Source organism: Anolis sagrei, chromosome Y, assembly GCF_037176765.1.
Source record: "Anolis sagrei isolate rAnoSag1 chromosome Y, rAnoSag1.mat, whole genome shotgun sequence".
NCBI lineage: Eukaryota > Metazoa > Chordata > Lepidosauria > Squamata > Dactyloidae > Anolis > Anolis sagrei.
This window is the reverse complement of record NC_090035.1, coordinates 46,196,741-46,210,370: the sequence shown is the minus strand read 5'-3', so window position 1 is coordinate 46,210,370 and position 13,630 is coordinate 46,196,741. Positions and strand designations below refer to the sequence as shown.

The window sequence follows — 13,630 nt, the reverse complement described above, 5'->3', positions numbered from 1 at the left end:
AGTTGTCTTTTCATTAACAGTGTAATCACATGCTGCTATTCTATTTCACCTGTGACCGCCCATCCCAAAAGGGAGGGATTTAATATATAAATTGTCAGAAGTGCCTCCTATAATATCTAGGAAACCATTGGGACATTCTATTATTTATTCCTATGAAGGTTCTTCAGTGAGCTAACATGATGGAGAGGGATGGTGAGAGCAAGAAAGGACACTTTGTTTGAGAGACTCGAGCCTGTCAGGCTAAGGAAGTCACAGAAATAAATCTATATCCTTCAGGTGACAAATGGCTTTGAGGTCAACATTTACTTTACTTATGAAATAGCTTGAAGGCATACTTGACACTATAAATATTAAGAATAATTAGTCCCAACAAGCAATTACAAGACAGTTAGCTTCTCAGCCTTTTGGAACTACTTGGAACCTTGAATGGTGGAGACAGTTCCTTAACTATGCCTTCAGTTCTCAGTAATAGAGAGTACTGTCTCTAGTTTATACCTATATATACTGCTAAGAGTACTTTCCCCAATGCAAGCATCTATAGTATTCTTGTTTTAAGCAGAGATACTTATAACAAAAGGAGAAAGAGAACTCTGATCAGATTCTTCCATTAGCTGTGAAGCTGAATATGTTCCCCAAAAACTTCCAACTTCTTAATCAACCACATTCAGGACAAATGAAGCAGCCACTCTTCAAAACTTTCTTCCGTTTGTTGTAGTTTTCAAAGACAAAGCACGTTAATTTCTTTCAGCACATGATGGTTGGAGAGTGAAGAATCTGGCAGCAGCTTTGAGATTAGTTTATTTTAGTAGGAGCTAGTGTAAATATCAATCTGTGTCTTCAGATACACTGTCTCAAAGATGCTGCTACATTGCATAATTCTCCAGTCCAATTTCTCAATTTCTTCACTTTGGCAAACAAGGAGCCACTTCTACAACTACAGCCTGAACAAAGGACCAAGACTCATTGGAAAGGGAAAGGTAGTAGGTGGGGCAGTCCCCGAGTTATAAACATCTGACTTACAGATGACTCATAGTTAAGAATGGGGAAGCCAGCAGGAAGTGAGAGAAATCTTATCTACCTCTCAGAAGAAAAATTCATTTCTGAAAAAGTTGTCATGGGACATAGGGGTCTCCACTGAAACGTAATTACCAATCCTTGTTCCCACAACAAGACAATTTTTTCTAAATCCAATTCTCACAGGGACAAAAAGTCTTTTGAGCAGAGACACAGACAAGAAAATAAGCACCACGAGGGTGTTAAACCTTCCCTATGCTGTCCAACACTGGAAAGGATATTTTTATTTATTTATTTATTTTGGTTACTTCTACCCCGTCCTTCTCAACCCCCGGAGGGGGGGGGGGGGAACGGGACTCAGGACGACTTACAAAAAGGCACAATTCGATGCCTACACAAGATACACATACATACAAAACAGCAATTAAAACAATTATCAAGTTAAAAACAATCGGTACATAACACAATCATTAAATAAATTTTGGGCTGGAATTACACTTTAAAAAGTATCTGTTCTAATATACAAATTCAACTTAAAAACCCATTTTGTTCATAACTTTGGGACTGCTTGTACTGGCTTCTTCCTTTGTATTTTAAACGGGAAGTGAACATATATACAAGGTTCCCATATCAACCCTGTAACTGCTCCGACACTGATGACAAATCTGGCAAACTGACATCCATTAACCCAAATCTCAGCATGGTGTCGCACACCTTCTCTAGGCAGATCCATTTACACAACAAGAAACTCTGTATTCAAGTGGTGATAACAGAATACACTTGATACTTCACCAGTTTGTTCTCTGGTTGCTGAATGAATTCTTTCAGTTGCTTTACAGTCGCCAGTCTTCGGTCTCTGTCATCTTCCCGAGTAATCCTCCGAAGAAGATTTGACAGTCGAGACTCATCAGAGTAAGACAATGATCGCTCTACAAAGGGAGGCATTAACATGTGTAAATGCTTTCCGCCCCTCTCCTAATATGTTTTAAAATTTTAAAAACCAAATTACTACAAAGCAAAATGTACCTAAGTTTTTTTTAAAAAAAATCTATCTGCCATATTCCTAAATACAAGGTGGCTCATTAGAGGAAAAAACAAGCACCCAAAAATAGACAAAAAGATTTTTTAATATTTAAACATTATGAAATAAAAAAAAGTTCTAGCACAGGTTTAAAAGTGCACAATCAATTTATATTCATGTTTCTTTAACAAAAATGAAGCCTGATTTGTAGAGGCATTACTACAAGATGTCTTGCTCTGAAACAAATCAAAATACCTTGTTATTGATCAAGAGCCCATCTTATCACTAAAAGGCCACTTATTAACAATAGTCCTCAGAGTTAAAGCATATTTAATCTATCTATCTATCTATCTATCTATCTATCTAATAAAAGTGAAAATATTTATGTGTGTATGTGGTTGAGCTGCCCACTTCCATAGAAAGGCTCCCACTTCCACAACAGCTTTAACCCACAGTGCTGTGGAGCCACCAAAAGCTCTCCCTCAAATGACATTTCAGGTTATAGTGAGCACCGTGAACATGTAACCAATGTTCTCCCCAAACAACATACAGCCCACCACCCAAGTAATACTTTCATTTGGGACAATTTCATCCTAGATTTTACACGTTTCCTCCACCACAGACATCCCAGTGTTTTTTACTTTCTCCACTGGCATGATCCCACCCACTGCCTCTCCCTTAAACCTTTCCTACTCTTTTCAACTCTATCTACACAATCAACAGAGCAGAACGAATCAGCAACTAAACATACCGAAAGAGTTTGGGGGATTGACTCCACATGATGGAATTTACAGTTCACCCTGAATCAAGTCAGAGCACTGTGACCCCCACTGACAATGGACCTGGACCACATTTGGCACACATAACCCCCATGACCTAAGAAAAATATTGGAGAGGTTTGGGGGGAATTCGCCTTAATTTATAGCTGTTGTAGGTACTGGGATTTAGAGTTCACCTGCAATCAAAGAGCACTCGGGACTCCACCAACAATAGCCTTGGACCTAACTTGGCACACAGAACCACCATGACCAACTGAAAATACTGGAGGGGTTTGGGGAGAACTGACCTGCATTTCTGGAAGTTGTAATTCACTTACATCTAGAAACACTGTGACAACCACCAATGACAGATCGGACCCAATTTGGCACACAAAACCCCCATGACCAACTGAACCTACTGGAGAGATTTGCGGAGGCTGACCCACTATGGTGGGAGCAGTAGTTTATCCTACAGCCAGAGATCACACTGAACCCCAGCAGTGCTGCATCTAGAGCAGGCACAGTCAAACCTTTTTGCCTTGGGGCTACATTGTGAGCATGGCCGGGAGGGCCAGGTCAGGAGGGAGGGGGCTGGGCACACGCTGGGTGGGGTGGGCCTGGGAGGGGGAGGGCCTGGGAGATGGTCGGGCCATGAGGGGTCAGGGCAGGGCCCCGGTAATCCTCAGGTTGTCCTCCCAGCATAAGGCGGGACACGCAGCGACTGCTCCAATCCTCAGGCTATCCTCTTGGCATTATGCTGGGAGGAGGGCAAGACAGGAGGTGGCTGAGAGTGTTCCGGGGAGGCTCTCAGCAGCCGCATGCCTTCCTCGAGTCGGGGGAGACACACAGTGGCTGAAAGCGCTCCAAGGGCTCTCAGCTGCTGTGTGCCTTCCTCCCTCATTTTTTTGGTATAAGGACATGGCAGGGTCACCATGTCTTTCTGCCTAGAGGACAGGGGAAAATAAGGAGGGCCTGAGATAAGCACCCAGGGAGCCGCATCCAGCCCCGGGCCTTAGTTTGCCCATACCTGATCTAGAGCAAACTTGCCCCACACGATAAAATTTAACTACTGATGGAGTTTTGGGGGTAATCTGACATGATGTCAGTTGTAGTTCACCCACAATCTTATGCATTTTGTAAAATGTTTTAAAAATGACTTTTTCAAATAACATGGGCAACACCGGGTACCCAAGTCAGTAATAAACTGCAGTGTAACTGTACCTAATGTTAAGAGATTTCACACGTTTATGTACTTAACAGGATTCTACTTTGGGCATGCATTTATTGGTCCTACTGTGATAACAGGGAATCACTGCCATCAAACAGAATTGTTCAGATCAACACAATTCTCACCCTGTGTTTTCCTCATGTCTTTTGTGATTAAAACACGATTGCCATGCTGAGCACTGGTAAAATCAGAATTGGTCGCATTGTTAATTCTCAGCTCTTGCCCCAACGACTTCTGACCATAAGTATTTTCCCCAGATCCTCCATTGACACTGTAGCCACCTGGAAGTAAAGAGGCCGTGTTAGTTTCTCTGGGAAGCCATATGCTGCAAATGTAGTAACACTGTGCAGACTTCACACCTTTGTGATCTACTTTTCACGTGTAAAACACACCTGCTTTAAAACAAAGAATTCTAAAACCAAGAATCTGAATACCAGAACTGAAAGAGGTCCAGAGTATTTCCAAACAAACATCCATGATGATTTCCACCATTTCCAAAGTTTGTCATTTCAGCTGCATAACTTGGAGGAGATAGCATTCCTACTATTCACACAGGTATAAAGAAAAAGTAGTCTTTCACGTATGTACTCATACATAAGGGTCATTCTACACCAACACAGCAGAACTTTCAGAAATCTCTAGAACTAGTTCATGCTTTTGGCAAGAATCCCACCCTCACTCTTTCTCAACATCTGAACCAAAAGTTGGACAATCCAGTTTACAGGGACCTAATACACTGTACTAGTCCACTCTTGACTGGAACCCGTGATAATTAGCACAGAAAATTCCAGGTTATAAGAAATGCAGAAAGGTGTCCACAATAGGCTACAAATAATAGTGTAAAGGGTCTGATAGGTACTGCTTACACAATCATCAAAGCCCTGAGACCATTTCTGTGCTTATGGGAGGGGGGAGGTTGAAACTTAACTACAAAATGGATTCAGAACAGCCTCCAAGAATGTAGGCAAGAAGAAACACAAGCTCAGTTTAACAGAAACAGAGTCTAACCTCTTCTTCCTTCTAGATTCCTCAATTAAGCCTAATGAAAGCATTCATATATAAGGGACAGCAAACTGGAGAAACCTGGCTTCCTTTTCAATTACCTGAAGTGAGTTCTGTGTCATAGTGCTTCTTGGGCCTGGACAACTAGCGTAAAGTAGTATTATGTAAACTGTGAACAACAAAAAAAAAAATCCTATTCAAGAGCTGAAGCAGGGTTCAATTTGAAAACAATTTGTTTGAGTCCATGTAATGCATCTCAGCTTCCAATATTACAGACCTCTCCTAAATGTATGATAAAAAGATTACCAAGTCCACAAAACAATAGGAGCACAAACGAAATACAGTATAACGTAATTGTCGTAGTAGAGACAAGAGACTGAGTTCCTTTGGATGTATTTTCACCCAAAGAATAAGAATGAAGCAGGGACATCCAGGTTGCTACAATTTTTTTTCAGCCTTTTTGGCTGTTCCTCCTTTCTATCCAGAAATTAAAAATGCTTCCAGTAAACATGCCATTATAGAGAATACAAAATTTCTGAACTGAAGTGTTGTAAGCCTAAGAAGATATTGTACTTTTACTAAAACTAATAGTTTGTCTTTCATGCAAAAGAAAATATATTAAGACTATCACTTTGATAATTCAATTGACTAGGAGACTGATGGATCTGGATGGTTTCCTGAGGAATCTTGGGGTTCTTCCTGCCATGGAGCCTGGCGATCCTGTTGACGCCTTGGTAGATCTTTACAATAGGGAGGTGTCCAGGGCGATAGACACGAGCGCTCCCGAACGCCCCCTCTCGTTGCGTCATGACAGGCCGTCTCCTTGGTTTACCGAGGAGTTGGCTGTGATGGAGCACACGAGAAGGGGGCTAGAGCGCAAGTGGAGGAAATCTCGGGACGTGTCTAATCAAGCACGGGCTAAGGCCTCTCTTAGGGCATACTCTGTGGCTATACAGGCGGCCAGGGAGTCTTTCACGACCGCCCGGATAGCGTCTGCAGCAAATAGGTCATCAGAGCTGTTTCGGGTTGTCGGGGAGCTCCTTCACCCACCTGTGGTGGACAGGATCTCTGACGACCCAGCAGCTCCGTGTTGCGATTTCGCACACCATTTTGCAGGCAAAGTTGCCCAGATACGTCTTGAGCTCGACTCCAATTTCATCACAGTGCCAGAGGAGGTGACTGAGGCATCTGCTTGTCCAATTTTGTGGGATTCTTTTCGGCTTGTTCTTCCTGAGACCGTGGAGGAGGTTCTTGCGGCTGTGAGGGCGACCACTTCGGCTCTAGACCCTTGCCCATCCTGGCTCATTAAATCTGCCAAGGAGGGGTTGGTTGTTTGGTTTGTGTTGATCATTAACGCATCGTTGGAGCAAGGGATTTTTCCATCTAACTTGAAACAGGCTGTGGTTCGCCCACTCCTAAAAAAGTCGTCCCTTGACTCTATGGTGCTGAACAATTACAGACCGATCTCCAACCTTCCTTTTTTGGGTAAGGTGCTGGAGCGGGTGGTCGCCCTCCAGCTCCAGGGCTTCCTAGATGACATCAATTACCTGGATCGGGCACAGTCTGGTTTCAGGCCTGGTCATGGCACCGAGACAGCCTTGGTCGCCTTGGTGGATGACCTCCGTAGAGGACTGGACAGGGGGAGTGTGACTCTGTTGGTTCTCTTGGACATCTCAGCGGCTTTCGATCATGGTATCCTTCTGGGTCGCCTCTCTGGGATGGGTCTTGGGGGCACGGTCTTGTCGTGGCTCCGGTCCTTCCTGGAGGGACGAACCCAGATGGTGAAGCTGGGAGATGCCTGCTCGGACCCCTGGCCTTTGACCTGTGGGGTCCCGCAAGGCTCTATTTTATCTCCCATGCTTTTTAACATCTACATGAAACCGCTGGGAGAGGTCATCCGGAGTTTTGGAGTTGGGTGCCATCTCTATGCAGATGACACACAACTCTACTACTCTTTTCCACCTAATTCCAAGGAGGCTTCTCGGGTGCTAGATGAGTGCCTGGCCGCTGTGTCCATCTGGATGAGGAGGAACAAGCTGAAGACCAATCCCGACAAGACAGAGGTCCTCCTGGTCGATCGCAAACCTGACTGGGGTATAGGGTGGCAACCGGTGTTGGACGGGGTTACACTCCCCCTGAAGCCACAGGTCCGCAGCTTGGGAGTCCTCCTGGACTCATCGCTCACGCTTGAGGCTCAGGCGTCGGCGGTGGCCGGGAGGGCTTTTGCACAACTGAGACTTGTGCGCCAGCTGCACCTGTACCTCGCTAAGGTTGATCTGGCCGGGGTGGTCCATGCCTTAGTCACCTCTAGACTGGATTACTGCAATGCGCTCTACATGGGGCTGCCCTTGAAAACGGCTTGGAAATTCCTTTTTTTTTTTTTAATAATTTTTTATTAAGTTTTATACGATTACAACGGCTTGGAAATTCCAATTGGTCCAACGGGCAGCAGCCAGGATATTAACGGGGCCCATTACAGAGAGAGGTCAACCCCTCTGTTTAAGGAGCTCCACTGGCTGCCGTTTATTTTCCGAGCCCAATTTAAGGTGCAGGTGCTTACCTACAAAGCCCTGAACGGTTTGGGACCACCCTACCTGCATGACCGCATCGCCGTCTACGAACCCACACGCTCACTCCGGTCATCAGGAGAGGCCCTGCTCGTGATCCTGCCTGCGTCACAGGCGGGTTTGGTGGGAACACGAGACAGGGCCTTCTTTGTGGTGGCCCCCCGCCTCTGGAATGCTCTCCCGAAAGATCTCAGACAGGCCCCTACTTTGGCGATTTTCAGAAAGAACCTGAAAACCTGGCTGTTCCAACGTGCCTTTTCAGATTAGGAACCCCACTACCAAAGCCCAGAAGCACCTTAGTATAGCCAAGATCACCCTCACCGCACACTGCACTTATATTTTAATCCTATATCCCTCCGACACTTCAGCACTTTTAATTCTTTACCCTACTCGGGCCGGCTCAGTTTTTAATAATATCTTGTTGTATTGCTATTGCTTTTGTTTCTGCTTTAACTGTTTTATTTGCTATGTACTGTATTGTTGTATTGTGTTGGGCTCCGGCCTGTTGTAAGCCGCATCGAATCCCTTGGGAGATGCTAGCGGGGTACAAATAAAGTTATAATAATAATAATATAACAAAAAAACAGAAGAATACATAGCTTGATGAACTAATACAAATCCAGTAAATCATATTAACTGCTTTGATATTGTCAGTTATGAATCTATTTTTCTCAAAGTCAGTGTTCTTTTTATGTACCTTTTTCTTCATTCTGTATGTCAGTGGAGACTCTGATCTCATCGTGTCTATGTCGAGACACCACAGCTGAATTTGAAGATTGTAATCCATAGGATGAAGAACTACTTCTTTCACGGGATGTAGTGTATTTTAAATTCTCTTGGTCTGTTGATGGATTGTCAGTTCTGCAAGAGGAAAAATGTTTCAGGTGCTTTACTCAAGAAATCCAATTTAGCACTTGCTATTCCCAATAGGAGTCAACATTGGAATATTGGAACAATTACACTATAGGAGAGTTAAATACTCTAAAGGCACCGGATCTTAGAAGCTAAGCATGGTCAACATTAGTTAGCATTTGTATGAGAGATTATCAACAAATACAAGGGTTTTAGGCAATGTTTCAGATGAAGGAAATGGCAAATCCCTAACTAAGAAAAGCCTATGGAATTCAAGGAATTGCCATAAGTCAACAGGTCATCTGAAGGCACATACATGCACCATCTTTGAATAACGACATGTTATTCAAATATTGAATAAGTTCTTCCAATTTGTGCAGTCACTTTTTTTCAGTTGTAGATTATTACATCTATGTGAAACAATGCCTGGGGTAGTCTATCACATTAGAACAGATGACCATATGACAAAATTGGCAGATGCATACACATATCAATTAGGTTGAGAATTCAGCCATTCAAGACAGCCCTTTTTTCTACTACCCTTAGGTGACAAGTTAACCAAGCATCTAGACTTTTCCACCCCAAATGGATGCCAAAAGTATAGTGCAGCCTAACTATAAAAAAAACCTTTAAGGCAGTGTTTCTCAACCTGGGGGGGGGGGGGGTGCAAGGGGATTTCAGAAGGGTTGCCAAAGACCATCAGAAAACACATATTTCTGATGGTCTTAGGAATCCCTTTGGCCGTTGCGTCAAGCGACCCCAAGGCTGAAGATCTCTCCGTATGTCCCTCTCTTCCTTTCTGGAAACAGACATAAAAGCCCTCCTCAGCTGTGCTTGGCCAGCCCATGATCCATTGTGGACTGGGTTCAGAGTGCTCTTTGATTGTGGGTGAACTATAAATCCCAGCAACTACAACTCCCAAATTTCAAGGTCTATTTCCTCCAAACTCCACCAGTGTTTACATTTGGGCATATTAGTCCAGATCCATCATTGTTTGAGTCCAGAGTGCTCTCTTGATGTAGGTGAGCTACAATTCAAGATCAATGCCCACCAAACCTTGCCAGTATTTTCTGTTGATCATGGGAGTTCTGTGTGCCAAGTTTGGTTCAGTTCCATTGTTGGTAGAGTTCAGAATGCTCTTTGATTGTAGGTGAATCATAAATCCTAGCAACTACAACTCCCAAATGTCAAAATCAACTCCCCACCCTCACCAAGTATTCAAATTTGGGCGTATCAGGTATTTGTGCCCAATTTGGTCCAGTAATGAAAATACATCCTGCATATCAGATATTTACATTGCAATTCATACCAGTACCAAAATTACAGTTATGAAGTAACAATGAAAATAATGTAATGGTTGGGGGTCACCACAACATGAGGAACTGTATTAGGGGGTAGCGGCATTAGGAAGATTGAAAAGCACTGTTTTTAGGCTTCCTTTTTAATTCTTACTTTGTAGGAAGGTTCCCTTGCTAGTACTCTCCAAACACAACCACAGCCTAATGTTTCTACAAACAACTCTTTAACTGACAAATTATTTCAAACTAGGAGTTTCTACAGGAATCCTAATAACTCCCATGGTGGTGTGACCAAGACACACATTGCAAGTGGTAACAATTCTACAAAACACTCAAATGTAACAGATAGATACGGCAGAATTCCCTAGCACATTCTACAAAAAAATGTTCTGAAGAACAGATATCACAATTAAACAAAGTGCATTGCAACACCACCAAAATAACATATTTGAGCTTTATCTCAAGTCCTAATTTAATACTTCAAGCGTCTAACACTGGTATCACTTCTCTTGTATAAAATAATCCTTTTAAGGATCCAGAAGATAAGCAAATTAAAAGAGCAACAGCCTCAGAACATCAATCTCTATAACAGATAGATTTAAAGCAAGATAAATGCATTAAGTTCCAATATAACAAAGGGTTAAAGACTTAGTGCTTTCTCCAAACATATGGGCAATATCCCACCATTCCACAAGATAAAAGTCTATTACTATGTAAGAATTAAACACCCTAGTTATTTCCCAGCAAAGAGTCAATGATTTGTGTGCGTGTGTGTGACAGGAGCGACTTGAGAAACTGCAAGTCGCTTCTGGTGTGAGAAAATTGGCTGTTTGCAAGGACTTTGCCCAGGGGATGCTTGGATGTTTGATGTGTTACCATCCTGTGGGAGGCTTCTCTCATGTCCCCCCATGGGAAGCTAGAGCTGCGACAGGGGCTCATCCCGCTCCCCGTATTCAAACCACCAACCTGTTGGTCAGCAGTCCTGCCGGCACAAGGGTTTAACCCATTGCACCACCGTACAATGCTAGTATACATATTGCCATACACCTAGAATGATGTCAGCATATTATAACTAAGTATTGAACATATCCTAGCAGAAACAATACAAGAGTTTGTTTATTCTTTGGACTAGCCTTTAAGAAACTACAACCACATATTCACAGCATCGTTGAATATTTCATTTAGCATCAAATTAACAGAGCCAACATAATACTGAGATGTTTTGCTTTATCCATCATGCAGATTTATGGGGTTACATAGTACACTGAGGTCCATTCTGCTTTTATGTGATATGATGAAACAGAGGTATCGTGTACACAGAATAGAAAGTACACTTGCTATACTAATACTGGAGAAGCAGAAAGAAAAACCAAAATTGAATAAGCTCTGTAAGCTCTATGCTCTATTGAGATTCTCTTTCAGTAACCAAATAAAGACAAATAAAAAGCCCATAAGGGATTAATCCTGAAGTACATACAGTCATTCATTTAATAATTTCAGAATGGAAAGAAATGATTAAAACTGTTCTAAATTATAAACATTTGCTAAAATCTATTACATTACAAATCTCATATTTCTCAGATCCATGCTTTACTTTTTGCACAACTTCACTTAGTTTGTCAACTTGCCAGTCTGTTACTCAATGTCAATACAACCTACCACATATCCTGTCTGTTTAGAAGTTTGACAGAAACACTACAATACAATACAAGTGTAACATACAAAGTCTTGTTTCAGAAGCAAGAGAAGGAAATAGAAGAACCTAATGAAACAGCAAAGCATGTATAAGAGGAAAAAATAAGAGGAAACCTCCCCTTCCATGTCACAACTATATCACTCTCCCAGGAAAACACTCTTCCCAGTCTTTACTTCACTGGAAGGTTGAGGACCTTGTGGCCCTTCTTTCAAATGTTGAATTCCAATTCCCTTTAGTCCGACACAACCTAATCAATAGTGAAGTATGTTTTACTGGTTTCACATCAAACTATAGTTGAGCATATCAGGAACTAAAATTACTAGCAGTGGTGTGAAAATGGATACAGGAAGCTCAGAACCAGATCCTGTTGGCCAGAATAACTATACTACTGCAGATGGAAGAATAAGAAGTTTTCTTTAAAAGTAACAATGCCAGTGGTGTGTGTGTGTGGGGGGGGGGGGGGGGGGCAGTGAAAGTGTTGGACCCAAATGCCTATTTCAACATACATCCCCAAAGCTTAAAACTTATGAAAAATCATACCACACACAAGTGATCCTGCAAGGCAAACTCTGCAGAACACATTTAGCTTTTAGGACTCAATTTGAAGCAGCCACTGAAGATCCAGCAAACTCACTGGTGACAAAACAGCCTCCCCCCACCCCTTGCTGTACATCTAGAAAAAAGGCATTAAACCAGTGCAGTCCAGTCATCCATAGGATTAAAATATCATAATTTTAACAACAAAAAATCTGATTATTACTTGAATGTATCCTACATAGATATATGTTTACTATGGTTGTAAATCTACCACTTTCACTTTCTATTTTAGTGCCCATCAAGAGTTGCTTACTATTTCATACCCCCTTCTCATTACCTGATACAAATGTCCTAAAACCCCATAATTCTCTATGATTTCTATAGCTTGCTATTATCATGCTTGCATACCTGTTGTAGGGTCTTGACGAAACACAATATGTACTGTGTGTTTATTTATGTAGTTTAGTAATCTGTTGTATTTGTATGTTCGTTCGTTCCCGAATCTGTTGCACCCTGCGTCGAGTCATCAGCAAATGCGGGTTTTGAATCAAATGTATCATTATTATCAGGAGAGGTGGGTTTAAAATCAAATGTATTCGTATTAATATTATGTTTGTGTGTTATCTATGAAATTTAGCTATCGTATTTGTAGCTCCATTTATTTATTATTTATTTATTTCCCACATTTGTACCCCGCCCTTCTCACCCCTTAAGGGATGAAGGGAGGCCTAACAACAGGCAATGATTCAATGCAAACACATATCAATCCAAAAATAAACAAATGCAATTAAAATCCAAACAATTAAAAATCAATTATTTTTAAAAAGTTAAAACCATGCTAATTCAAATTGTAGTCCTAGGCCTGTCCATTTATCAATCACATTAATTCATTATCATTATTGCACTGCTACAATTACTGTTCGAATGCTTGGTCCCACAGCCATGTCTTAACCTTTTTCCTAAAGGTCAGGAGAGAGGGAGCTGACCTGATGTCACTGGGAAGGGAGTTCCACTGACGAAGGGCCACCACTGAGAAGGCCCTGCCTTTTGTCCCCATCAGTTGCGCCTGCGAGGGGGGTGGAATTGAGAGCAGGGCCTCCCTCGACAATCTTAACCGCGAGGCGGATTATAGAGGGAGATACATTTGGACAGGTAAGCTGGTCTGGAACCATTTAGGGCTTTATAGGCTTGAATGTGTTACACCCCGTGTCAAGCCATCAGGAGAAGTGGGTAATAAATAAAACGTATTATTATTATTACTAATATTGTGTGTGTGTTTATGTATATAATTTAGTAATCTGTTGTATTTTTATGTTCATTCATTCCTGAATGTGTTGCACCCTCTGTTGAGCCATGAGGAGAGGCGGGTTATAAATAAAATGCATCATTATTAACAGGAGAGGTGGGTAATAAATAAAAAGTATCATTATCAGGAGAGATAGGTCATCAATCAAATATACTTTTATTATCAATAATACTATTTATGTGTGTGTTTATCCATGTAATTTATTGTATTTTTATGTTCATTCATTCCTGAATGTGTTGCATCCCGCACTGAGCCATCAAGAGGAACGGGTAATAAATCAAATGTATCATTATTATCAGCAGAGATGGGTCAAAAATCTATTATTATTTTGTGTATGTTTATCTCTATGTA

General features: G+C 41.9%; 1 protein-coding gene across 5 annotated transcripts in view; it reads right to left on the bottom strand.

Moving 5' to 3' along the window:
• LOC137095101 (serine/threonine-protein kinase SMG1-like) overlaps positions 1-13,630 on the bottom strand; it is a 181,801-nt gene that overhangs the window by 167,619 nt on the left and 552 nt on the right. For 4 of the 5 annotated variants that reach the window (XR_010908790.1, XM_067461347.1, XM_067461346.1 and 1 more), the window contains exons 2-4: positions 8,288-8,451; positions 4,147-4,302; positions 1,807-1,943 (exon numbers count right to left, since the gene is read on the bottom strand). Coding sequence is in view for 4 of the 5 variants with exons in the window: in XM_067461347.1 (XP_067317448.1) it covers positions 1,807-1,943; positions 4,147-4,302; positions 8,288-8,451 (457 nt within the window). In the remaining variant the exon portion in view is untranslated. Of the gene's footprint in view, positions 1-1,806; positions 1,944-4,146; positions 4,303-5,124; positions 5,163-8,287; positions 8,452-13,630 lie in introns of those variants that run through there. The other variant, XM_067461348.1, reaches the window with a different exon arrangement.